General features: G+C 34.6%; 1 protein-coding gene across 1 annotated transcript in view; it reads left to right on the top strand.

The window, feature by feature from the left end:
* The first annotated feature begins 10,846 nt into the window (after nucleotides 1-10,846).
* LOC128548341 (protein FAM227A-like) overlaps nucleotides 10,847-26,102 on the top strand; it is a 39,088-nt gene continuing 23,832 nt past the window's right edge. Inside the window, exons 1-13 of the mRNA XM_053522879.1 lie at nucleotides 10,847-11,161; nucleotides 13,444-13,633; nucleotides 17,033-17,086; nucleotides 17,744-17,814; nucleotides 18,137-18,172; nucleotides 18,747-18,860; nucleotides 19,323-19,385; nucleotides 20,691-20,831; nucleotides 21,511-21,637; nucleotides 23,076-23,180; nucleotides 23,626-23,850; nucleotides 24,113-24,333; nucleotides 24,699-24,856. Of these exons, the coding sequence (XP_053378854.1) occupies nucleotides 10,847-11,161; nucleotides 13,444-13,633; nucleotides 17,033-17,086; nucleotides 17,744-17,814; nucleotides 18,137-18,172; nucleotides 18,747-18,860; nucleotides 19,323-19,385; nucleotides 20,691-20,831; nucleotides 21,511-21,637; nucleotides 23,076-23,180; nucleotides 23,626-23,850; nucleotides 24,113-24,333; nucleotides 24,699-24,856 (1,820 nt within the window). The remainder of the gene's footprint in view (nucleotides 11,162-13,443; nucleotides 13,634-17,032; nucleotides 17,087-17,743; nucleotides 17,815-18,136; nucleotides 18,173-18,746; nucleotides 18,861-19,322; nucleotides 19,386-20,690; nucleotides 20,832-21,510; nucleotides 21,638-23,075; nucleotides 23,181-23,625; nucleotides 23,851-24,112; nucleotides 24,334-24,698; nucleotides 24,857-26,102) is intronic.

Here is a 26,102-nt window from a genome sequence, read left to right as displayed (position 1 = left end):
AAATAAAGCATTTGAAGGTAATATTCTAACTTCTTTTTTGTTGTGTGTATATTCTTAATATTTAGAAAAAAAATGAATTTATAGAGGTATTTTCAATATAAATTTGAAGAAACATAAACATAACATTAAAATCAACGTTATTTCATAACCGCGGTAAAACTGACGTCGTGACGCTTGGATCAATGTCTGATGGGGACTTTTCCTTTCAAACGGCTGGCCGCTACACCCTTCATTCAAATCATGTAGGCCTACTATACAGATTAAAAATCATGTAAGCTAACAAAAAAAATGGGTTTACATTATTTTAAGCTAAAGAAATGGTTTAAATAAATTTACACTTCCGAGGGCTAATTGCATTCCTTTCGTTATTGGGCAAATTTAAGTTTCCGCCACAATTCATTTCCCTTTTTTTTTTTCCCACACCTAGCTATTTTGGTTTAATGGATAATCCTAACCTTAACGAACCCTTTTATTTTTTTTTTATTTATTTATTTATTTTTTATTTATTTTTTTATTTTTCATTTAAGATCATAGATCAAAAGATAAAACAACACAAGGGAATGAAATATTATAAAAGCATATAAAAAAAATTTTTTTTACATGTTATAAAAAAAATATTATATTTAAACTAGGGTAAGATGATCTTTTAATAAAAAGAAAGCTTTTTCCAAGGGCCATGCTAATCTAAAAAAAGATAAATTGTAAAAAAAGGAAAATAAAAAAAAAACCCAGATTTTGGTCAAAAGAAAAAATTTTTCTTATTAAGTAAATCACATATTTAAAGCATGTAAACCCGAGAGATGGCAATAAGCGGGACAAAAATAGCTGCTGTTTTAGACATTTTTCAATCTAAAAAATCTTCCCACATTTTAAGGAAAGCCGATTTTAAAGAAACCGTCTTTCACTGGTTAATTTTCACTAATTTTTTTTACCGATTTAAAAGAAAGCTTTAAGCTTATTTGGCCACTCCAAAGCCATGGTCAGATCACATGTGCTCGAACCCCCTACCCCCAATGAGTTTGGGCCACCCTTAACAAAACTTTTTTTTTTGTTTGGGTTAATATGATCCTTATAAAATTTTTTTTCTGTACGTGACTCTCTAACCATCCACTTCAAAATTTTTCTAAAAAATTGACGTAAAGTGAGTAATTTCACATTTTTTTTTGGGAAAAAAAAACCTTCTTTGAAACAGAGATATGGCCAGAATAGCAAAGTTTGTTGTTGGGTTTTAAAATTGCTGACGTTTCCGGCATTTACTAGGATACCCGGGCACCAGGGTTTTGTGGAATGCCGCACCTGTCTCAAAAAGCTTTTTCCCTCCAAGACCGGATGAATTAGAAAGCGTAAATGGCGGGATCAAACGGTTGGGTCCCCAAGGGTTTTATGACGAAACTTTTACCAATCTAAAGAAAAAAAGAAAAAAAAGAAGTCACTTTTGATAGAAAAACGGCAAATCCGACCTTTTTACTGGGTTTAACATGGTCTTTTTGGTAAAAATTTCGTTGCATGGGCCCCAGCTAAAAATTTTTAACCAAAAGTCTTGTAACAGGCCCTGTGCAGATTGTCAGTATACCAATGCATTTACTTTAAAGGGGAGTGGTGGTATTTGGGGACAGAGTAAAACGCAGACCACATACAGATAGAGTGACTGCAGACCACATACACAAAGAAGGGTTTTCTCTTATGCAGACTGTAATGTAATGGCCGTTCAGGACATAGTTATAAAGTAATATAGAAACAGTTCAGTATTCTAAAATATTGCTTCTCCGAAATATTGATCTTTCTGTTTCATACATGTGTATAATTGTATATTTCTTATCCTAAGGTTAACAGAGTACAGTTCTTCTCTGTACCAGGCATACAGGTAGCCAACTGGACGCTGGTATATTTCCATTATACATTGCACTTTCATGCAGATTCAGCAGTCCGCAGAATGTTGTATCACCATATTTGTAATAACGCTCGGACATGATAGCTAATTACCAACAATGCTCTTGGGTATATTTCCTATATAACTCTGATTAACGAGAGAGAAAGGAGAACCGTTAAGAAACGGCATGGGGAACCGAACTGAATAGACTATTAGTTATGGGTTAGCTATCATTGTCAGTGCGTCCACTTTTCCGTTAAGAACCTGGGTTGAACTTTAAATAAAAGCTGTTGACTTACAAAGTGTTGTTTACTATTCCTTGTCACCGGAATTTATTACGTGACAATTGTTTGGCGCCGTGACCAAGGATAAGTGGGACCAAAATGAACTTTTTAAAATGGTTTGTCGCTGTAATGATCTGTGAATACTGCCACTACGATCACATGGACTATGAAGAAAACAACATGCCAGAAACTGTAAGTTACTTTTCCTCAATCTTCTCAGACAATTTTGCAAGCTGGAAACGTTTTCCTATTTCTATTTTGTACAGATTAACAAGAACAAAATTACTTTTTGGATATTTTTCATCGGCAAAACATAAAAAAATATTTTCAAACAGTCTTTTTATATCTATGGTCAGAAAATAGAATGATAGTAAAAAAAAAAAAGAGAAAAAGAAATAAAAAATGAAAAAGTTAGAAAATAGAAAAACTAAAAGAACAGAAATAAATGGAATTGTGTACTGTACGTTCTGTATGGCTATAGTATTGGAATTATTAGGGTTATCTCCTGTCTGTAGCACTGATTTAGAATGATTAGGGTTATCTCTTATTTATGAAGAAATCTTGGTTTGGGCATTGGTAAACCTGATATGTTTTTATCAAATTCAGTGCAAAATGTGTTACTTAGAAATGTATTTGTTAAAATATGTACCGGTTTTACCACATGTCATTTCAATTTTTGGTCATTCGTGAACAAAGTTTCATTCCGTCAGAGGTCAAATGTACGTACAGTTGTCTGTTTTAATAAAAATAAGGATACTAATGGTACAATATTTGAATTACAAACTGGAAAACGAAGTGTATAGTCTATTTTTAGGACAACTGGTTATCTACATAGAAATGTTCTGTTTTGGTGCATTGGGTTTTGGAATGCATTCATTTTGTGCATTCTCTTGGTTTGTTAATGTGAAAAAATGACAGCTTGTTGATTTTGATCATCAGTGGATAAAGGGTTACATTAGTATCCAGTCTGAAGGCTTCCTGAGGCAGAACGGTCTATTTTGCTGAAAATATGAGGACACCCATACAGGGGTGTGGAGTAAACAAACTGTTTTACTCCCTCAGTATATTTTTTATTTTTTTATGACTTATGAATTCTGGAATAGGGGACTCCAGTGTAGTAGAATGCCAAATCGGCCATGTATAGTGACCAAAGTATTTGGTGTGCGCGAGTGACGCATCCGACAGTGTTTACGTCGGCACTCAATCTGAGAAATAGACGCATTGATAGCGTTGTGTATATAGAGGCATAGAGGTATACTCTTAGACTAGTATATGTTGTATTTGAGCAAAATAGATCTGTTTTCGTTTCTCAAGTTACGCCATAGGCACCTTGTCAACTCATCCAGGCTTGTCATTTTTCAATTACTTTTGGTTAACCATCATTTGTAAGCAGTGGATGTAAGACCGTTTTCCTATCTAAATGTTAATTGACTCCAGTCTTGTATTTTGATATAATACAGAACACATATTTATAAATGCTAGGTACATCCTTTCTATCATTTTGTTTTGGAAAAATTGAAAATTTAAGTAAGTCATGCTTGCAAAATACATGAAGATTTAGGCTAGGTAACGTAAGCAGTACACTCTAAGAACTGAGATAGTGTGTATTATAAACTGTTGTCAGAATTTTGACAAAGGAGATATTACATGTAAACTCGCAAGAAATATATATTGTGACAGTCATAATTTACCCGAATGACACAACATACGATTACATATATTGTAATATTCTGGTGAAACACAGTGAAGAAGAAATAACTTGCTAAATACGATGTTTTGGACATTTAGCTCCAGTGATACAGTTTTTACAGATGATAACTTCATAAGTTCGAAACCGAATGTGATGAGAAATTATCTGTTCATCAGTGACAATAACCTCTTTTAAAACTGTTTTAATGAAAATGACATCTTGGAACTTTTTTAACTTATTGCATCCAAACTTGAACAGTATGGACATCAAACGTTTTATTTCTCCGATGATATTGATACAAATCCTGCCAGTATGTATACTTTGATACTGTGGAAATCGGACAGTTGCAAGCAAAATGTATACTTTGATAACGTGGAAATCGCAGAGTTAAAAACAAAAACGGTAGAAGAAACGTGCATATATAGAACTTTTCATACATAAATCCTACAGAACTTTTGTGCAATCATATTACATAAATTACATACACTAATCATGCAGAACTTTTATGACTTCTATCTGGAGGCAATTGACTCTTTGTGTTATGATACATAGTGCGTTTACCACTTCATACAAAGAGTACAAATATATGATATGGAGAAGGCAGGGGCGTAGACCTACGCACTCTGTATGCTACAGCCAACCTCGACGCTACACAAGTAATATTGAACAACCCTAACACAGAAGAAAGTTTTTTTTAAAACAGCTGGCAGCTGAAGCCAGCAACACGCATACATCCAGTACATGTGAACTACACCCCTGGATAACTCGCCAAGGGGGCGTGCGGGAACTATATGACTGTACTGTCCATCCTTTGAACTACGCACGTGAACCTCAAGCTCGTGGTAGTCCAAGTCCGGATTTAAACGCATTGGATTGAATAAATCTACATGCCGTTTTATTGGCATACACATATTACAATGTTTTTTTTATTGAATCGACATTACCGTACCCTCATTACATACAATACGGGAGATGTTACGTAAACAAAATTTACATTTAATGATAACGTCAGTTGTACAATCCTAGAATCATCGTGAACACGGAATTAACATTTACTTTTTAGAAGTGCGCTTGATGTCATATATACTTATTCTCCAGGCATAGTGACATGTTTTTTGTTTTTTTTTCCATACAAACATGCAGTCGTTGTGTAAACAGAATTAACTTTTACTTATTAGAAGTGCGTTGCCTTACAATCCTGGAATCATCACAGAATTATCATTTACTTTTCAGAAGTGCGTTTTTAGTTTTCATACAAACATACGGTCGTTGTGTAGACGAACTTACATTTACTTTTTTAGAAGTGCGTTGCCTTACAGTCCTGGAATCATCACGGAATTAACATTTTTTTTTTTTTTGAAGTGCGTTTTACTTTTCATACAAACATGCAGTCGTTGTGTAGACGAACTTACATTTACTTTTTTAGATGTGCGTTTTAATTGTGACAAACACCTACATATATATATTTTTCTTTTTTCGTGAACTAGTGACTTTGATTTCCCCATACAGGAGATGTTGTGTATAAAAAACTAACAATATCAAAGATACCGAATGAATAAAGACATTATTTTTTCATGTTATCATAACGTATTCTGTCATTAATTAACTGCAATTACCAGGTATGCATTTCGCATTAATTCACAGACGTTCATCCGGATATTATCTTTAGAAGTGTTTATTATCTATGTATCTTCTTCATTATGCTTACAAATATGCGTAATCACATTTCCTATATGATCATGGTATGATATTTCCGACATAATATTGCTGATACCATCTTTTCTGCTCTGTTAAATGTAGAAGAAAGAAAGGAGTCAAGATAAGAGAATAGATTAAGAAATTAGGATATAATAAAGAAGTATTTTTGTACAAAAACACCATAAGTGATTTTTTTTTGTAAACCATATCATATTCTCCAGAAGTATTTTTTATACATCATAATCGTTAAAGGATTCTTTTGATTTTTTTTCCGGAAGAAAGAAAGGAATTGTAACGTAATGGCCTGTTTTTTATTATTGTGGGCCTGTTACTTTATTATTATGACGTGTTCATACTTAAATTATTATTTTATTTTAAAGAGAAGAAAGAAAGGAAATTGTAATGTAATGGCCAGTTAAGTTTTACTTTATTATTATGACATGTTCATACTTAAATTATTATTTTATTTTAAAGAGAAGAAAGAAAGGAAATTGTAATGTAATGGCCGTTCAGGACATAGTTATAAAGTAATATAGAAACAGTTCAGTATTCTAAAATATTGCTTCTCCGAAATATTGATCTTTCTGTTTCATACATGTGTATAATTGTATATTTCTTATCCTAAGGTTAACAGAGTACAGTTCTTCTCTGTACCAGGCATACAGGTAGCCAACTGGACGCTGGCATATTTCCATTATACATTGCAGTTTCATGCAGATTCAGCAGTCCGCAGAATGTTGTATCACCATATTTGTAATAACGCTCGGACATGATAGCTAATTACCAACAATGCTCTTGGGTATATTTCCTATATAACTCTGATTAACGAGAGAGAAAGGAGAACCGTTAAGAAACGGCATGGGGAACCGAACTGAATAGACTATTAGTTATGGGTTAGCTATCATTGTCAGTGCGTCCACTTTTCCGTTAAGAACCTGGGTTGAACTTTAAATAAAAGCTGTTGACTTACAAAGTGTTGTTTACTATTCCTTGTCACCGGAATTTATTACGTGACAAGACCAGATAGGTAAAGAAGGGTATTGGAAAACGCAGACAACATAGAATGTGTTAAGGTGTGAAAAACTGACACTATGTCATTCTTTTATAAAGGACACTTAATTAAAACATTTGAATTAGAAATAATATTCCCAATTATTTTGATTTAAATAATTTTAATACATTATTTTTATGCATTTGAAGTTGTAAAAGTATAATTTTTCAATATTAAAAAAAAATCTATCCATCACTTTAACTTGATCAATTTGCATTTATTTCAATACTGTGGTTTTAATTCAGATTCATTGTATTCAATTATTTTCATGAATTAAATAAGTAAATATTTCGAAAATGTCAGAATTGACTATCTTTAAAAATATTTTTGACTCCTGCGCGGAGGAAATTAAATCACTTGATATATATTTTTAACTCTGTTTCATACAATTTTCAGCAATATGCGATATTCAGAAGAAAAAAAAATGATTTGCACAAAATTTGTTTTAGTTACATCGGTTTCCTTGAAGAAGGCATATTGCCGTAAAAAAAAAAGAAATAGAGTTAAAGACTGCATAGAAAAGCGGCGGGATGATATATTTTAAGGCCGTAGTATGTCTATATTGCCATTCAAGTAAAGAAAAGATAACTTTTTAGTTATTATTTCATTTCTTTTTTTAGTTTTTCCTTGGGCAGTCGAGCAAGGGGACAGATGTTACATACACATATTAAAATGTTATATTCTGAAGAGGTTTTGTGCTGTTTAGATGTCAATTTCTTATTTTTGTTGTTATATGGATTCTCCTTAACAAATAAAACAGAAATATTTCTGATATTATATTCAATTACAAATATTACTAAATTAAGTTAATTTCCAAATTTCAATATAATATCTTATTTCGTTTCAGTTTTTCTTTCTGGCGTCTCTTTTCTCTCTTTTTCTCTTTTAGCTTGTTGGTCAATGTTTGAGATTTTTAGCAATACTGTTTTTTTTTTTTTCAAACATATGAATTTAATTAAGCACTTGTCACTTTTCTAATTTGCATATTCCGACAGGTAGCTCCTCCCCCTCCTTTGGTGAGATATGACCCATTTGTCTAATCAAAGCTCGTTAAGATTTTAATATTGTAATGTTTTTACAGGAGCATGGTCAAGGTCCATTTAATTAATCCAATTAGGTAATAAAAAAGGTCCCTTGACCTCAATTTTATGAGAGGGGATTAACTTGTTTATTAGTTCATGCCCCAGAAGTTCAGTGTTTTTATAACTAATTGATAAGGTGTTTTTAACACCTATTAATCTGAAACATTTTCTGCCCCGAGAAATTTGAATTTTTTTTTTGCCTTATTTATTGACTAAAATGTTAAAATTCATAGGAAATACTTGCATGGCTTTAACCTATTTAAGTATAAAAAATTTAATTGAAAAATACATAAAAATAATGTAACATCTGTCCGTTTTTTTGTAACATCCGTTCACTTATTTCATAGGCATATAATGAAGACATTTTATTGTAGTTTAAATTTCTTTTTTGTTTCTTGATTATTTGCATGAACATACCGTTCAAAATCATACTATCTTTTTACACCTTTTTCATCATTTAAGTAAAAAAAAACTCCCCCCACCCCCTAAAAATGTAGTTTTTTTTTAAATTTGTTTTTAAATTACTATTTTTTTTTTAATGAGACATTATGACCACAAAAAAAGTTATCATTTTGATGTATTTTCTCCTGGTTTTTGTAAATATAAGTTAAACAAAGTTCATTTAGCCTTTGAAATAAAGTAGAGATACAATTTATTGGCTGCCATGCTTAGCGGGGTGGATGTTACAGACAACTTTTACAAATAGATTTTTCACCAAAATTTTATTAGAAATGTTTAGAAAGCAGTTATTACTTGGTGTTTACATATAGTATGATTGATTGAGACAGAAAAGTTTTCAGTTCATGTTTAGATTTCTTTCATGTGATAAAAATTTAATACTTAATGATTTTTAAAAAATTGCGAGAATTACGCAGAGCATTTCTTATTTAAAAAGTTATAGTAATAAAAAATACTGCACTATATGTCATATGTAAAGGTAATAAAATTCTCTTTTTAACAGTAAAAAATTAAATGTTTTTGTTCACTTGGAAAATAGAACTTTCAATTTGAAAAAGGAGTAAAAAAAACAGATGCTAACGCATTAAGCTAAACCTGAGTGTTTTTCATGTACTAATTTGGCTGTATTTTTTTTCTGGTGATCCAATTGAAAAAAAAAAACACTTTCAGATACATTTACTTTGTAATGAAGTCAAAAAAGTAAAAATAAACAAATGGTTCTAGAAACATTTTATCTAAAAAAAAAAACAGGGCATTACATGCTGTTTTAAAAAATTGGCCCATTTACTGCAGCAGGCAATATTCACGTAATCGAAAAGCAATGAAAATATCAATGTATTATAGATCAAATGTCATAATAGATTTTGAACTACCTAAAAATACTAAGAAGATATATACTTGCTCTACTTCATTTTTTTTTATTTAAAAATTAAATTTACTGTGAAAAACAACAACAAATTAATTATGGAGTTCATTTATTTATTTTTTACTATTTATTTTATGTTTTATGTCATAAACAGATCAAACACATCTTGCCTCTTCAGACATATTAAAATACTCCAATTAGCTCATCAATTAACAGTTGTGTATACATTTTTTTTTATTATTATCAAAAGATCATTTTAATTATTATAAAAAGATCGAACAATTCTTACCTTAAAACATATTAAACTCAAAAAGTTCATCTCTATATTTAATTGAACCAATTAAACTTATTAATTTCAAAGGTACCCAGTTAATTAAATTTAAGGATAAAAGCTATAACTTTTAACTGTTTGCATAATTAATGCAACATAATTAGCAATCGAACCCATTCATTTTTATTTTATTCATATTTTATGTCGTCTGCGTTTTCCAATATCCTTCTTTACCTATATGGTCTGCATAAGGGAAAACCCTTCTTTGTGTATGTGGTCTGCAGTCACTCTATCTGTATGTGGTCTGCGTTTTACCCTGTGCCTGGTATTTGTTGTTAAGGTGTTGGCCACTCAACCCATGGTAGGTTTGTCCGAGCCTACTAGGCCTAGGGTCTAGTCCGAATAATTTGACTCCGGAACTGATTCTTAGATATTTTTGTGATGGGGCAGATCATGTTAATAAAGTGTAAACACTATAAGTTTCATTTGGCTACCTCGCTATATTTACATGTCTCCCATTACACTCTTCCAAAACAGTGTGTTTATCGATCATGTGACACAGCAGAGCTGTGTATAATGTTTTGTTTAAAACAATAATCTTAAAGAAAGGAGACAAAAGCAACCCAGTGAACTACCGGCCGATCTCCCTTACATCCGTTTGTTGCAAAGTAATGGAACATATTATCCACAGTCAGGTCATGCAACATCTTGATGCCCACAACATACTATCAGATGCCCAGCACGGATTTCGGAAAAGACGATCCTGCGATAGCCAACTGATAGTTACCCTTGAAGACCTAGCATCAGGAATGGATGAAGGGGAACAGATAGACGTCATCTTGCTGGACTTCAGCAAGGCCTTTGACAAGGTCCCGCATCAGCGCCTATCCCTTAAACTGCGCCACTATGGTATCCACGGCAACACCCTGAAATGGATACAGAGCTTTCTGTCCAACAGAACCCAGAAGGTCATCGTAGAAGGACAACAGTCAAGTTCAGTCGATGTCTCCTCTGGTGTCCCCCAGGGAACTGTACTGGGGCCCCTGTTGTTCCTCGTGTACATTAACGACCTACCTCAGAAAGTCTCATCCACATCACGCATGTTTGCCGACGACAGCCTCCTCTATCGGAAGATCCGCACTGTCCAGGACACCCTGTTACTACAAGAAGACCTTGATTGGCTACAGCAGTGGGAATCTGATTGGCAGATGTCATTTAACCCTGCCAAATGCGAAGTCATACGCATCTCAAGGAAAAGAAATCTCATCAAAGCCTCCTATTCCATCCATGGCCATAACCTGAACTTCTCCAAAACCGGAAAATACCTTGGAGTGACCATAGCAGACAACCTGACCTGGAATGCCCACATAGAAGACAAGACGAGAAAGGCCAACAACACCCTAGGCTTTCTCCGCAGAAACCTGATCAGGTGCCCTAGAAACATCAAGGTCCAGTGCTACACCAGCCTAGTCAAGCCCATACTGGAATATGCCTCGCCAGCCTGGGACCCGCATACCAGCAAGAACATCACCCAGCTGGAAGGGGTACAGCGTTACTAAGAGCAGCTAGCTTTGTTATGGGCGACTACAGAACCACCAGTAGCACCAGTGCAATGATCCAGAAACTCGACTGGGACACGCTACAGCAGCGGCGGACCGATGCAAAGCTGGTTATGATGTACCGGATTACCAACGACCTAGTTGCCATTCCCCGGAATACATATCTACACCCAGCAGCACTGTCCACCCGTGGCCATAGCCAGAAGTACATGCTACCCTTCTGCAGAAGTGACGTGTACCGCCACTCGTTCTTCCCTGCTGGCATCCGGTTGTGGAACCAGCTCCCAGAGTCCATCGCGACCGCCCAGACCTTGGAGTCCTTCAAGGCTGGGGTAGCCAGACTCCACTAGTCACCCAAACTAGGGGTTTTTATCAGATTTTAACCACTTTACTTGCACGCCACGCCTCACAACGGCATTGTACAGTCACATATGCGATGTTGCTCCAGAGAGGGCCCAGCATATTATTGGAAGAAGAAGAAGAAGTGTCAAACTTGTGTTGTGATGTTCATTCACATAAATATCTATTGAATGGAAGGAAAAAATAGATATTCTTTCCAGGTATCTTAAGATTTCACTAATACTTTTCTTCTTCTTCTCTTACGCGACTACACTGTCAGACCAGTAGCCTCGATGAAACTTGTGGTTTGCCGCAGATCCTCAATGCCTCCATACAGTTTCTGGTGGATTGAGGTATCTATCGGCCAAGTCGCAGCTCGCTCCTGGTCATGCCTTTTACATCTCTGAAGTATACGGTCCGCAGTCTGATCTTCCTCACCACATTGACAAGTTGGCGATGATGCCAGTCTGTATTTCTTGAACATGTGAGCATTGAGCTTGTTGTGCCCTGAGCGGAGCCTGACCATCATCACTTGTTCAGACCGATCAAGGAGATGAAAAGCATCTTCCTCCATCCTTGGTCTCGTTAGTGTCTTGATGATGGTCACTTTCTTCTTGTAACTCGCAGGTTCTGTTGGTTGTTCTGACTGAGCTCCTAGCTTAGCCAGTTTGTCTGCCTCTTCATTGCCTGCAAGTCCACAATGGGATGGAATCCTCTGAAGTGCTACTTTGCAGGTTATACTCAGGCTCTGCATTCTCCTGGCTAGCTGCAGAGCTTTATTGTTGATCAGAGCTTCCATGACAGACAGTGCATAGATCTGTGAGAAAGACGACTGAGGAGCTTTCTTCTGCCGAGTCTTCAACCATTGAGACGGCCTTCGTGAGTGCTTCAGTCTCTGCCTTGTAATTGCTGCAGTGTTTTCCTCTGGCAGCATGTAGTGTAGAGAGAGAGAGAAACTAATACTTTTGTTTTTCTTAGTTAAAATGCGATTTAAAAATCTCAGCGTATAATCATCACAGAAGGTTCACCACAGAAGAGGTCCTTCCTATGTTGTATGCAGAGGAGAGATATTGACCTGTGCAAAAATTATCACAGTATCACGACTCGCGTACAATTAATTAGACTAACTTGGGTCAAGATCACGCCTTCTCATAAGGCAGCTAGTGGCTAGGGGTCCGGTAACCAGACATCTAGACCCGGAGTCTAAGAGGTCTGGTCTTGTTGCCCGACCTCTAGACAACCTGTACAGGGCTGTCTAGAGGTCCGGTAATCAATATGAATACTTAGAACGATATTTACAAAGAGGAGACTATATTTTATCTTTAAAAACAGATGATGATTTCAAAAGTTTACACTCATTATTTTTCTTGTCATTTTAGATATATTGTAAGTGACAGGAAGTAGAAGTATTTATAATTCTTTTATTCCAGGAAAAATATGGTCGCAAATTGGATAAATGATAAGCAATTTATACGCCATAATCGGAAGCTTTTATCAAATTCTTGCTTTTCCATGGGACTGATGAATTAAATATAATAAACTTAATGTTCTCTTTAGTATTAAGACATTGATTGTGCTCTTGAATCGTTGAATTCATTTTACTGCTTGGGTAAATAAATAACAATGACTACCAGACATCACTGTAAAATCTGTTTTATATGTCTCAGTCCTCGGACCCGAGAAATAAAATATTTACAAAAAACGTATTAACAGCAACTTTGTGACAACTAATCAGAAGTTTTGCCAGCAATAACAGTACATGTATATTGGTAATCCAACCACTTGACTCCGGGACTAGAGGTCCGGTAACCAGACCCTAGTCACTTCTTTCACATAAGACACTAGTAAACTGGTTTTCCAGGAAGCGGACTTGAGGGTTGTTCATATACTTGAAGCTTTCATCATTCATTACTAGTCTAGCGGTTCTCGTATTGGGTGGCCTCGGTAGCTCAGTTTGTAGAGCATTGGCATGGTTAGCCGAAGGTTTGAGTCCTGGTCGAGGCTGCACACTTTTCCTGAGACTGTTATATTTGGGGTCTAGTCCAAGATGTTCACACTTGGAGCCCATGCTGGGCGAAATTAAGACCTCTGCCACTATTCCATGTAAGAAGGTTAATTGAATTGTCAGTTGCTTGCAGAAAATGCATATTAGTACTAGTGTATAATTATAGAAGAAAGTTTCAGTTGCACAACACAGAAACACTGTTAAATTTGGTGTTCAAAGCAAATATGAAACACAACACATTTTTCAAGTGAACATTGAACATTTCCTTAACAACACTTCTCAGCATTTTTAATTGGATCAATTGAAGAAGTAAATAAAAAGATCAGCAAATTAGATAGGAAACTGCAGAAGTACACCCAGCTGGTTGTAGAGAGCAGGGCCTCAGATCATCAAGAAGAACAACTACTCCGCAGTGACAGACCAAGAAGTTCAGTTGGAAGAGAGATTATTGAAAGGAAAGGTTTGCTAAACAATTTTGATTCTGAAGATTACTCTAGTCCCTTATATTGCAAATTTGTGATTAAACTCACAGTCACAACTTCTTTTTAAAACTCTTGAAACACATATAAAAGTAATTCTAAGGATTACAGTGTCTATAAATAATTTTGAATTATTTCTATATAGCAAACTCACACATTAAAACAGTGATATAATTAGACATTTATTTGACTTTACATCCTCATACTAACATTTAATAAATCAACTTGAATAATACTGTGAAATCTTTATTTTTTTGTTGGGGACTAACTTTAAAATTTATTGATTTCGCTGTAAAGTCAGTCTACGAAATTAAATCCTAATGAACAAGAAAAATTCCCAGTCAAAACCATGAAATGAAATGGTCCCTTACAGAAGAAAAAGGCCTGCTGCATACTCTTGCTGTGTACATACAGCGTATATGATGCGTACATGATATGTACTGAAATCAAGGGCTTTAAATAGTACGCAGGATATACACCGCACATACACCGATAGTACGTTTGTAGTACACTTTTGACATGCAAATGAGCTCTGCCGCATACTACTTGCTGCGTACATGCTGTGGACTACATAGTACACAGGATGTACGCTGGAGGAATTTATTATGCGGGAAATAGTACGCAGCATGTACGCGGCACATACACTTTTCACATGCAAATGAGCCTGCGGTGTACTACCCCTGCAGCGTACATGCTGTGTACTCCTGCAACGTACATGCTGTGTACTCCTGGCCCGAGTCCTGCGGCGTACATGCTGTGTACTCCTGCTGGATACATGCTATGTACTCTTGTGGCGAAACTGCTGTGATAATGTAAATTCCTTACCCCACCAACTTTCGTATGCAAATGCTGATCATTTGGACAGAAAAAAAAAACAGAAAAAAGAAAAGTGACATGCATCAGTAAGTATTTACCCTTACCAAAATAATGTAGATTGATGTCATCAAATAAATTTGTATGCTTTTCTTCATCCACTTTTCAATGAAATAAATCAATTTTTGTAGCATGTAATTTGGTAAACATTTGAAGAAAATGGCGTAACTGCATCAAGGGGAAACAACTTTAATGCAACTAAATATAAGTGTTATGATTTATTATAGACGATGTGTGCGTAGTATGTATTTATTTTGATTAAAATCCATCTGAGAACAATCTAGGACTGGAATTATATAAGCATTTATACACTTTTACGTCCGTAAAAAGTAGCGCACCAAAAAATTTTGGATTGATTTTTTCCAATGGGGCGAGCGCAATTAGCCAAAAACGTTCTGAAAATATACGAGCGGCAAATCTGATGAACAACTTTTTAATTTGGTGAGGCCTTAATGAGTTAACATAATGAGCATTAAAGCCTTTATAAAACATGATAGAATGGTGTTTTGCTTAAGAGTATTCAAATAACAGTGAGAGCTATTAATTCTTCTCATTCGGGCGCTGTTGAGGCATTATCTTGGTAATTATTTCATGTATAATATTACAAAATGTAATGCAACGAAGTTCAAATAAGGCTTTTCTATTATCCAAGTTAGAAAGCTCCAGGATTAATTCAAAATGAAAAAGAATATATTTTTACACTGCATGCAAGGTGCAGCTCAGAAATCACTAAGATGTAAGCTTCACAAATGAACATTGCAAATAGTTTGGCAAATTTTCATTGTTCAGAATACCGGTAATCTGAACTATTTTATGCTATTAAGATAAAAGTTACTCAGAAATCAAGTTCTTGCTTCCAAAAAGAAAAAAAAAGAATGTACAAATCCTTCCTGCATGAAGTGTACTTCAGACTTTTACCTAAAAAAATTCAAAGTATAAACACCAAAAGAAAATGAACAAGTCCCTCCCGCGTATTTGAAGTTTACTTCAGACTTTAACTTATAAAAAAAACCAAGTATAAATGCCAAAAGAAATTGTACAAGTCTTTCCCGCGTATATGAAGTGTACTGCACAAATTTCAAAGTATCTGTGGTGTACATGCAGTGTACTATTTTCTTGTACAAGTCCCTCCGGTGTACTTGCAGTGTACTCCTTAAATTTTCAGAGTCTGTGCTGCGTACTTGAAGTGTACTAGTGACCTCCTGCGTACATGCTGTGTACTCGTCGAAATAGTACGCAGCATGCGGTGTATGTAAAATGTACTCCTCTGGCGTACTACTGTGTTCACGGCATATACACAGCAAATATGCAGCATGTACCCCACAGAGGCTTGCTTCTGTAAGGGGTCACAATATAAAATGATTTTAGGGTATTTATTAATGAATTTTGAAATTATAACACCCATTTTATGTGTTTTGATTTTTGAAAATTTTGACTGAATGGTGTATATCTGGAAAAAGTCCCTAATACCCCCTTCACATCTACGATTTTTTCTTACGATTCCTTACAATTTGCCAACTCGTAGGCAGTCGCAGGCAATCGTAAACAGCTCGTCCGTAGTCGTAAATAGCTCGGCACTACTCGCAGGAGATCGCAAGCAATCGTGAACGTTGAGGTAAAATTTTTGACATGTCAAAAATTTCTTACGATCGTCCCCGATTTGAATTATCGGTGAATAGCTCATAAAGAGCTCGTAACAAGTCGTAAGTATCGTAAACAACATGTAATCCACTCGTAAGCTCTCGTAAATGTATGGTAAAGACTTTGTTTTACGATTAAATACGATGTGTTTACGATGTGTATACGAGTTCTTATGAGTTCTTACGATTTCTTTCACGATGCGGTACAAGGGGTTTACGATTTGTTACGGGCACTTTACGAGTACTTTACAAGTCCGTACGTATGCTTTACGATTTATGAGAGTTATAAAAGCTGTCAAATCAGACAGTTCCTTTCATTGCTGTCAATACGTCAAAGGAGTGAGACTTCAATCCTATCTGCAACAATGCCACCTAAAAAGAAAGTAGTCAACAAAAAGAGGAGAGCATGCTCGCCTTCGTGCAAATTTAAATTGTAAAAGCATGATATTTGTAAATACTTGTATCTAACACGTAACTACTCGTAACAACTCGTAAACAAATCGTAATGTACTCGTAAAGCCTTTGGTGAATCATGATATACCGTAATTCACTCGCAACAGCTCGTAAATAACTCGTAAATAGCTCGTGAAACGATCGTATTGATCCGTAATTACTCGGAACAAATCGGTAATTTTAGTCGTAAATGCGTCGTAATAAATCGGAATAAATCGCAATTTGATCGTTAACAGCTCTTAAATAGTTCGTAAATGTGAGGAATCGGTGAACTTTTACGATTTTGTGCAATTCGTCACAAATCGTAAGAAAAATCGTAGATGTGAAGGGGGTATAAATAACTGCAGTTTATTTATTTTGATCAAATAGATTTATACAATTTCTATTATGGGTTCCTATTAAATTTCGTTTCAGAGAGAGAGCAGAAAGAATTAAACAGATTTGCTGGATATTACACCCTTAAGCAGAGTAAGTATCAGCTGAGACTGAATACAGCTACTGCTGGATTAAAGTCTAGAGGCCCTTGTCAAAGAAAAATCTGAGAAATTATTATATTCATTGAAGTTAACTTATGTTCACTTAAAAGTTAATATTCTAACCTATAAATATTTGAGATTCTTACATAATATGATTTGTTGCTTACCCGGTAGTTAAACAAAGAATGAAAACAACAATGATTAAATCTGCAAAACACAACGGTTGACACGTAAAGCTTTGGACTGGGGAGAGACATCAATTATGACATCAAAATGCCACATGATGTCTGATTATTATCTGATAAAAAAATCAGCATAATTTTTATCAATATATTTCAATGTGCATGTAATAATGAAAATGAACAATATCTTATTGTGGTTTATGATCTGATTTACCACAGTGCAAAGTTCAGATACATGGATATTTATTCTTTTTGTCTAAAATTAGTTGTTTTGCTTGTTTTTAAATCAGCACATTTACTTTTTTTGTATTCAATTTATTACTTAAGTAATATCCATATTTAGCAGCTTCAGAATACAGACACAGAACTATGGATATAGTCGGTATGATTTGATTTCTAGTATAGTGCTGGTTATCAGCAATGAAGTCTAATTGACTGTAATGTTAAATTATTGCAATCTATTACAGCATTCTTACCTGGCAGAAGTGAAAGAGTGAAGAACATTTCCAAGATCAGTTTGTCATCCAGTAAAGTTCAGGTAAATTTTATACATCTATTAGGTACAGAACGGCAATAGCTCTTACATTGTTATACTGTAGATACCCATGTATTTTGTACATCTGTGTATAATACACCCTCCCAATTTTTCCTCAAAATCTTGGGAGTGGAATGCTTTTTCTTGTGGTAAAAAGTCTTCCTTCTGTTTAATATAAGCATTTAATAATATTACATTTTTTGATTCTTTGTACAGTTATAAATGATAAACTTTGTTTAAAGCAGTCCCCACCTAAAAATTTAAAAGTGTAATAATATTATTATTAAAGATATTTTATATTTTTCCTACATCTTGAACATTGCAGGCAAAGAAAGACACTGGAAAGCCAAAATTTGTTGAGGTATGTATCATTTATTGAATTTGAATTTTACAGTTATCCAAAACTAACTTACATATGAAGATTAATAGAAGGGGAGAGAGAAGAATTGTTCTGGACAGTTAAGGTTTGCAGCCATCTTGAAAATTAACAGCTGTGCTAAAAGTTTGACTGCCTAAAACAGTCAGCAGTGAACTTACTGTTGCATGTAAATAAGACCTCCTGTAATATAAGATATATCAGTTTGACCAAAGTTTAAAAACAGTTAAATATTGCAAGTTTAGTCATATTTTTACCATTTTACCATAAAAGTACTGAAGTTTTGTCAGTACTAATTTTAGCAAAAAAAAAAAATAAATGAAAATTGTGAGTTGCAAAACTTCATTACTCACAAAAATATTTCTCTTTTAACCACATTAATGTTTTATTGATGATGTTTTTTCTTTGTGATACATTAATTTTGTGTCAGATAATAATTTCTTCCTTGATATTATCTGAAGTTCTGTAACTCAGAATGTGACCAACAATTTTGAACGTTTTTACACATTAATAAATGCGTAGATGATAAATGGAAAAAATGTTTCTCTCATATTTCTAGTTACACCAGTACCCAGGCTATGACCCGACAGAGCTGTCAGATCTGCCAGATGAAATACCTGCCAGGGAAATGCTGAAGAAGGCAGCTTCGGCTACCATGGACCTTGGTAGAAAGGTTGTTGTATAATTGTCTTATAAACAACAAAGTGCAGTGAACATAATGTTGGTCCAACTAACTTAATAAAAAGAATCTAGGTTCATATGCAAGTCAGGGTTTAAATTTCAGTCTTTAAACCTTAATTGATATAACCGCTGATAATCAGTCCAGAGAGTCATGGGATTGATTCTAAGGCAGAGAAAAATGTTCTTTTCGATAATTAAGAAACACACATCTAACATTACTTGTCCTCATCTCAGATTTTCAGGGAAAGCTGTTATTTACTTGCAGAGAACTAGTTACTACTGGTGTACACTTCTGTAACTTCCAGACAGCTATATTTAAACCAACAAAACACAGACTGATGCCATTATTATATTCTTATAATATATTTTAAGTACTTATTCAAGAAAGGGAATTTCTTTAAAATAAAGCCTCCCATGCATCACAAAACATTAAATATTGACTTTCTGTTTCTAGCCTCAGTATCGTCCAGACTTTGAGAAATGGTTTTATTCTCCAATGTCCCAGGCTGTGTTTCAGGTAAGGTATATTGTTGTGACACAGAAGCTTTATTCTGTGTTTTCTCAGTAGTTGGTTCAGTAGATGGAGCATACAGCTATTTGAGCCACACCATGAGAAAACCAACATAGTGGCTTTGGGACCAGCATGGATCCAGACCAGCCTGTTCACTTTCAAAAGCCTATTGCAATTAGAGAAAATGTTAGCAAACAGCATGGATCCTGACCAGACAGCACTGATGCGCAGGCTGGTCTGGATCCATGCTGGTTGCAAAACCACTGAGTTTGTTTTCTCATGGTGCGGATCATTTGTTTTACCTTCCATAAGGATTCTAGTATTTTCATTGGTTCAAAGGTGGTCACATGGCGACCCCGTATATTTCTATGGAGGGTCAGTAGATTTTCATGTTGTTCTAGGCTAAATATAAGTGAACAATAAAGCAAATTATTTATAGGGTTAGTTAGTGACCATCCTTGAAAATATGTTGGGTCTGTATGATAAATATAGGGTCTTGGCTAATGCCTTGCACCCCCACCTCCCTTCCATTTATCATACTGACCCTACATATACCCCTGGAGGGTCGCTAACAACCCAATAATTGGAAGTTGAGAATTTGATCCCCAGGGGAGGTGAGTGTTCTTTTCCATGGTTTCACAGAAAACATTATGTAATTATTTGAGCCGTGCCATGAGAAAACCAACATAGTGGGTTTGCGACCAGCATGGATCCAGATCAGCCTGCGCATCCGCGCAGTCTGGTCAGGATCCATGCTGTTCGCTAACAGTTTCTCTAATTCCAATAGGCTTCGAAAGTGAACAGCATGGATCCTGACCAGACTGCGCGGATGCGCAGGCTGGTCTGGATCCATGCTGGTCGCAAACCCACTATGTTGGTTTTCTCATGGCACGGCTCATTTGTCTCTCCACCTGATTTGTTTTTGAAAATTGTTGCAATGTTCTTCCTGATAAGAAACCAGGGTTGTCTGTTAGTTAGGTTGTCTAATTGCTGTTGTATTATTGGCTGTTGAAAATCGATGCTGAATCATATCAAACAAACCACCATTAGGTTAATTTGGTGTGATTATTGTTTGTATCTGGAATATAAAACTGAATATCAATGTTTCCAGTTGTTTTCTGTATCAGGTAAACAAAATATGTCATATGTGTAGTACAAAATACATTTTCTTGAAAAGAACTGAACTCCAAAATGTTATTGAATGATAATTCTAGATTAAAAATGATTTTCTTTTTGACATTCAAACTTCAGATGAAATTTTTTCCCTTGACCACCTTTTGATGGTGTTCTTTATTTTATATTCTATTGCAGGATATATTTTGGTATTTATTTCTGGAGAAGTTCCAGGCAAGTAAGAATGCTCAGATCAAATTGTTCAACAGAACTGCCTTTAATTATGTAAAACTGATGTGGTACGTGAATAACCCTGCATACAGAGATGTTTTCTTCAAGGTCAGTACTAACTGTTTATGTTTTAATAGAGTGTCGAGTACTTAATTTTTTTTACTGATTTAGTTCTGGTTTTTCTCGAGGAAGTTTCCTGTGAATGACATGTTAAATAATTATTCATTTAGAAGAATGAGGGAAAAACTTGTGAATATATTTCATATTGCATTAATGCATTATATATGTACAGACAAACTTTGCTTTATTCTGTAAGCACAACCTTAACCTTTCACATGTCTGTGTAAATATACATATATATTAATAGTACATGCTAGAACAATAAATTGGACCCGGTTGTTCGAAACTTTTAACAGGCGATTAAGCTAACAGTCGATTAATTTTAAGGGTTATAATTCAACATCTTAGAAGACTTAGAAAAACAAAATTATGAGTTAAGGATTATGAGCGCTTAAATGTCTTTACAGTAAGATCAAAACATTATACTAGTGTTTCCCACAAAGACAAATATTTTGAATCAAAATTTAACCAGCGGTTAGTTTAACAGCCTGTTAAAGTTTCGAACAACTGGGCCCAGTTAAAGTGAAAGCAAAAATAGGTCTATAAAGTATAAACCTTATTCAGCATGTTTTTCTCTTGCTTTAGCCTAAGTTAGCATAGATAAATTTTTTTGTATCATTACACCTCTTCAAAAACACACAAATTTGTCTATTTTGTGTTTAAACAGGATTACCCGAGCTTGGTATCCCAAGCAGTATATGCTGCATATTGTCACTGTTTTCCTGACTCATACCGGCAGTTTGGTGAAGACTTCAAGGAGGATCTAGTCAGCTTAGTCTATGGATGGATAGCAGGTAGGTAACATGTACATAAAGATATATGCAAGTCTTCAGGTTACCAGATTATATCCATATGTATGGATGGCTGTTTTGAAAACTGAAGGACCTTTACGAATGGTTAGTTGCCCTGGCTAACTTTTAATTGCTTAATGCTTGATTCTCAACCTCATTTCAGATGTATGGAATTCATTTATGTTATCAATCTATCTAGCCTGCTAGCAATTGGTTGATTTTGTCATCAGGTACATTCCGATCCCTGACATTCTATGTGGAGGGACATACTAGGGTCTTTCGCTACCATGAAAGGTAGAAAGACTTCTAGTTGACATATACCGAATAAGTTATATTAGTATGACCAAAAACCCAACAAAACAAACATACTTTTGAAAATTTAGCTTGAGTATTATTCTATTAATTAATGAAACACATTTATTCAAATCGTTATTGAATTTTGGTGAATGCTAATGCATAAGCAACTTGTTACAGCCACTTTCTGCCTCTATCTGATTTCTTATACCTAGTCTCTGCACAGTATGTATCGTCTATGGTCAAATAAATGTGTGATGAAGCCATCTAGCTAACTTACTGGATGATCCAGATTTTTACTGCTAGATACTCAGTTGTAACTTTAAGGGGATTAATCAGGTTTTGATGAATTAATGGATTTGTTAGAAAGTTTAACAAGTGATCATTTACACCTAGTGCATAATACTTGTTAGATATTCTTTAGAGGTACTTTTAAAATTTGGTTTTCCTGTCTTTGTTGCCTAACTAATTTGATAAATATACTTTGTCTAAGGAATGATATGAATATGAGAACTATTGTATTATGCTTGTCAAAGATTTACATTGAAAAAGATATATGTTATTTTGAAATTCATTAGAAATGCAGGTTTATAAAATTATAATTCTCTCCCTTTAACTGTTCATGTTGCACAACCAGGATATATTTGAAATAAATGAATTCAAAAGCTACATGTCTTTTAAAACTTTTTGAATCAGATTGTTGTAATATCTCAATATCTGTCAAATGCAATTGTAAAATTATAAATTATATTAAAATCAAAAGAAATCGTTTACTTCCTGAATACTTTTGTATTAAAAGGGAGCAATTTCAAAATTTCATAACAAAATGATAAATAGGGATCTAACTCTCTGCTTTTTGTTCATTAAATAAAGCTCTCACAATGCTAGAAATGAAAAAAATGTCATAAAGTGGACATTGCTTAAGTATGCTTGATCACCTTTCATACCTGGAGTACACAATATGTAACAGTTAACATTGTGACTTAATGTCTACAGCAAACAGCAGAAAAATGAATATATACTTACAGATATTTTTTTAGGTATGTCCTTGTGCATGTATGTCATGGTTTCATAGAAGCTCAAACAAATTTTGATTGCTTCCAACTTTGGAGATCACTTGATTTATTTGAATTTATGAATATTAAAGGTATCAAGCCAGCACCTAGAATATGGTTAAAGTGGAACATGGAGAAACTAGAACCACCAAACATCAAAATGAGAGAGGAAATACTCAATGCTACCAAGAAAAAATGTATGTTCACTTCAGTTTATATATTTCTTACCTTTCAACAGAATATACTAAGATTCATATTACGGTGCTTAGCTAAATATTCATTGTAATTAAGAATGACCAGTAAATCTATGAATTGTGCTAGCGATACATGGTTAATTAGCAATGTTTTTGAGGCATCATCAGTGTTCTTGTCCATATTGTTTAGTTTCTGTCCGTGGAATTAAGTGTAGGTATATGGTAAAGCAGCATCGTGAGAAAATGTTTCCCGAGCATTTCTTATAGATTGAACAATAATGCAAATGAGAAACAAACTAATACTGTAGAACAAGAGGAAATACAGTTTTGCTTTTTGAATATTTTAGTTGTATTACAGAAGTGTTTAATCAGTATTGCAAAATTTTGGTATATAGTGACTGATTTAGTTTTAACAAATATTCTTATCAATGTGGTGATTATTTTCCAGCCTCAACATCAGTGAACTTTGACTTCCTTGATTCATTGATTTCAAGCAACATCAGTAGGTATGCATCCTCAGCCTCCTTGTCTCAGACTGCATCCAACCTGTCAGCACACTCGAGACGGAAAGGGAGGAGAAGGGGCAGGTTGTCAAAGGACAACTCAGACAAGAGGAGTGGGTCTAGTAAAGTACCATCATCATCAGCGTCATCGTCTTCTCATGATGGAAAAAGTATGTTGTTACCTTTTACACTTGCGACAGATTAACAGCATACATTTAGTTCATACCTGCTTTTTGCTTCAATTATTTGATATTATGATAAATTGATACTTCTTCAGTATTGTACAGTTAGTTCAGTAAGATGTTTGTTTATATTACTGCAGCTTCTGGACAGTACTATTTGATCCACCATTTCTGTTACAAGATTTAAAAAAATAAGAAAAAAAAGCATGATTACAGTACTTTTTACATAATAATGTTTTCTTTGCAATAGTAGCTGAAGTTTCTGAACCTAAACCAGCTGTCAGTCCTCACAAACGTGGCAAACAACCAAAGCCAGTAGACCCACGTAAACTCATTGAGGCATTGACTCCTATAAGGGAGACAACTTTTGAAGAGTACGATGATTCACAGCGGGACAAGATGGAAAGCCAATCAGAACAAGTAATCAAAATGATGGCCGCTGCTCATAAAGAACCAAAACCAAAGGAGGAGGTACTGCTTTATATGTATATGTTATGGATCAGATTTGACAGAAATGTTTCTAGTTGTACCTGTTTTAGCTGTGAAACTAGTGAGCTATATAGGGCCATCATGGCCTTCTTTTTTATTCTTCTTTGAGTGCTCCAAGTGGTAGTGATCATCAGTAAGCTCAGTCATTATCATCATAGTTCAGTTAAACTTGTAAATAATGAATGTAGATTAGGGCTTCCGCTTTCCAAAATGTGACATTTTTTACAACATCCTGGGGAGCATACATTTCAGAAAACATGTGGTACATGTTTTTACTAAAAAAAAAAAACAGAAAATTTAATTGTATTATCAACAAAGATTAACAATTTCTTTTGGTCCATTTTCAGTCCCATCCAGCCTGCAGAGGGGCAGACACAACCACATCCTTGTACAATCTTTATGGGCAGAGCCCCCTGGTTGCCCATTTTCTACGAGTGAAAAATCTAACCAGAGAGGCTGGACAGGTCTTCCTGGTACAGAGAACAGAGGAACACACTTTACCTCCATATCCTTTTAATATGTAAACATGCGGAGCTTTTCATCATTATATATTTGAGGCCAGTATTTGTCCACTTCCAATTTGGAAATAAGAACTCAGTTATTCTCAGATATAGCAGAGAAACTTCCCAATTGGTAAAATATCTTGGAATTGTTCTTAGCAAATTGGAAATGTTTCAGTTTTAGAATGGAAGGCCCTGTTTCAGAAATTGACTTTTTTCCCCAAAATGGCAATTATTGCTTGGAATTGGCCAAGGCCTCTTCCCAATTACCAGATGAAAAGCCCTGACTTACAGTAATATTTGAAAGTAACTTAGTTTAGCAATCTCACTGTTAGGAAGTGACAACTGACTGAAGACATTGCATCTTAGGTCATTCTTGCTCCACCTGTGGTTCATTTTGGTGAAGAAGTTAGTTACTTAAGGTAGTTGACCCATATTGACAGTAGGCCATTTCTATGTAATTACTTATTCTCGAAATGCAGTTGGCATTTTTCGGAAGTAAATGTAGCTCAACCCATATGTAAATTCCTGCAAAAGATTGAATGTCGAAATTGCATACAGAGAATACATTACTTGCCTATTGTCATTACTTATCCACTACCTTAAGAGGAAAATATTATTGCTTGTAACATATATCCAGACACTGATTTGGTAAACTTACTATTTTATATAACTGACAGGCTGAGGTAAAATTGTTTTCAAAACCCAAACCAACAAACAAATTGTGGGGAATGTTTTAATTTGAATGTTTTGTGCTGAATTCCAGAGTGTGACCATCACTTTCTAGATATAAATTATGTATATGAAGGAAAAGTTCAACTTAGTGTATTCAGAACGGGGATCCCATGTGATCAAAAAAGATTAATGGCGACATATACCAAACTGTTAGACCATGTCAGAATGTCACAAAAAGACATGTCGCCAGTCCGAGCTCTATGACGTCATCAAAATGGTGGCCAAGTTTGAAAATATAACTTAGCGTAATTCATAATTTATTTATTTATGTTACACAGCAAAACTTCATCTTATTAACTTTGGTTTTCCATCCTAGATTATTTTTTGTCAATACAATAACAATATTGAAGTATATAAACAATTAAATAATGTGAAATAATAAAATAACAATAATATATCTTACCCCACCCACTTTATTTCCACAGATTATTTTCTTGTTGAATATATTTATTTGGTATATGCTATACCATCAAAATATACGAATATCATCATATTCCAATAGTGCTTTAGCAATTT

Source organism: Mercenaria mercenaria, chromosome 2 (assembly GCF_021730395.1).
Source record: "Mercenaria mercenaria strain notata chromosome 2, MADL_Memer_1, whole genome shotgun sequence".
In the NCBI taxonomy this organism is placed as follows: Eukaryota; Metazoa; Mollusca; class Bivalvia; order Venerida; family Veneridae; genus Mercenaria; species Mercenaria mercenaria.
Note: the sequence above shows the minus strand (reverse complement) of the source record. Positions and strands in the feature narration are given on the sequence as shown.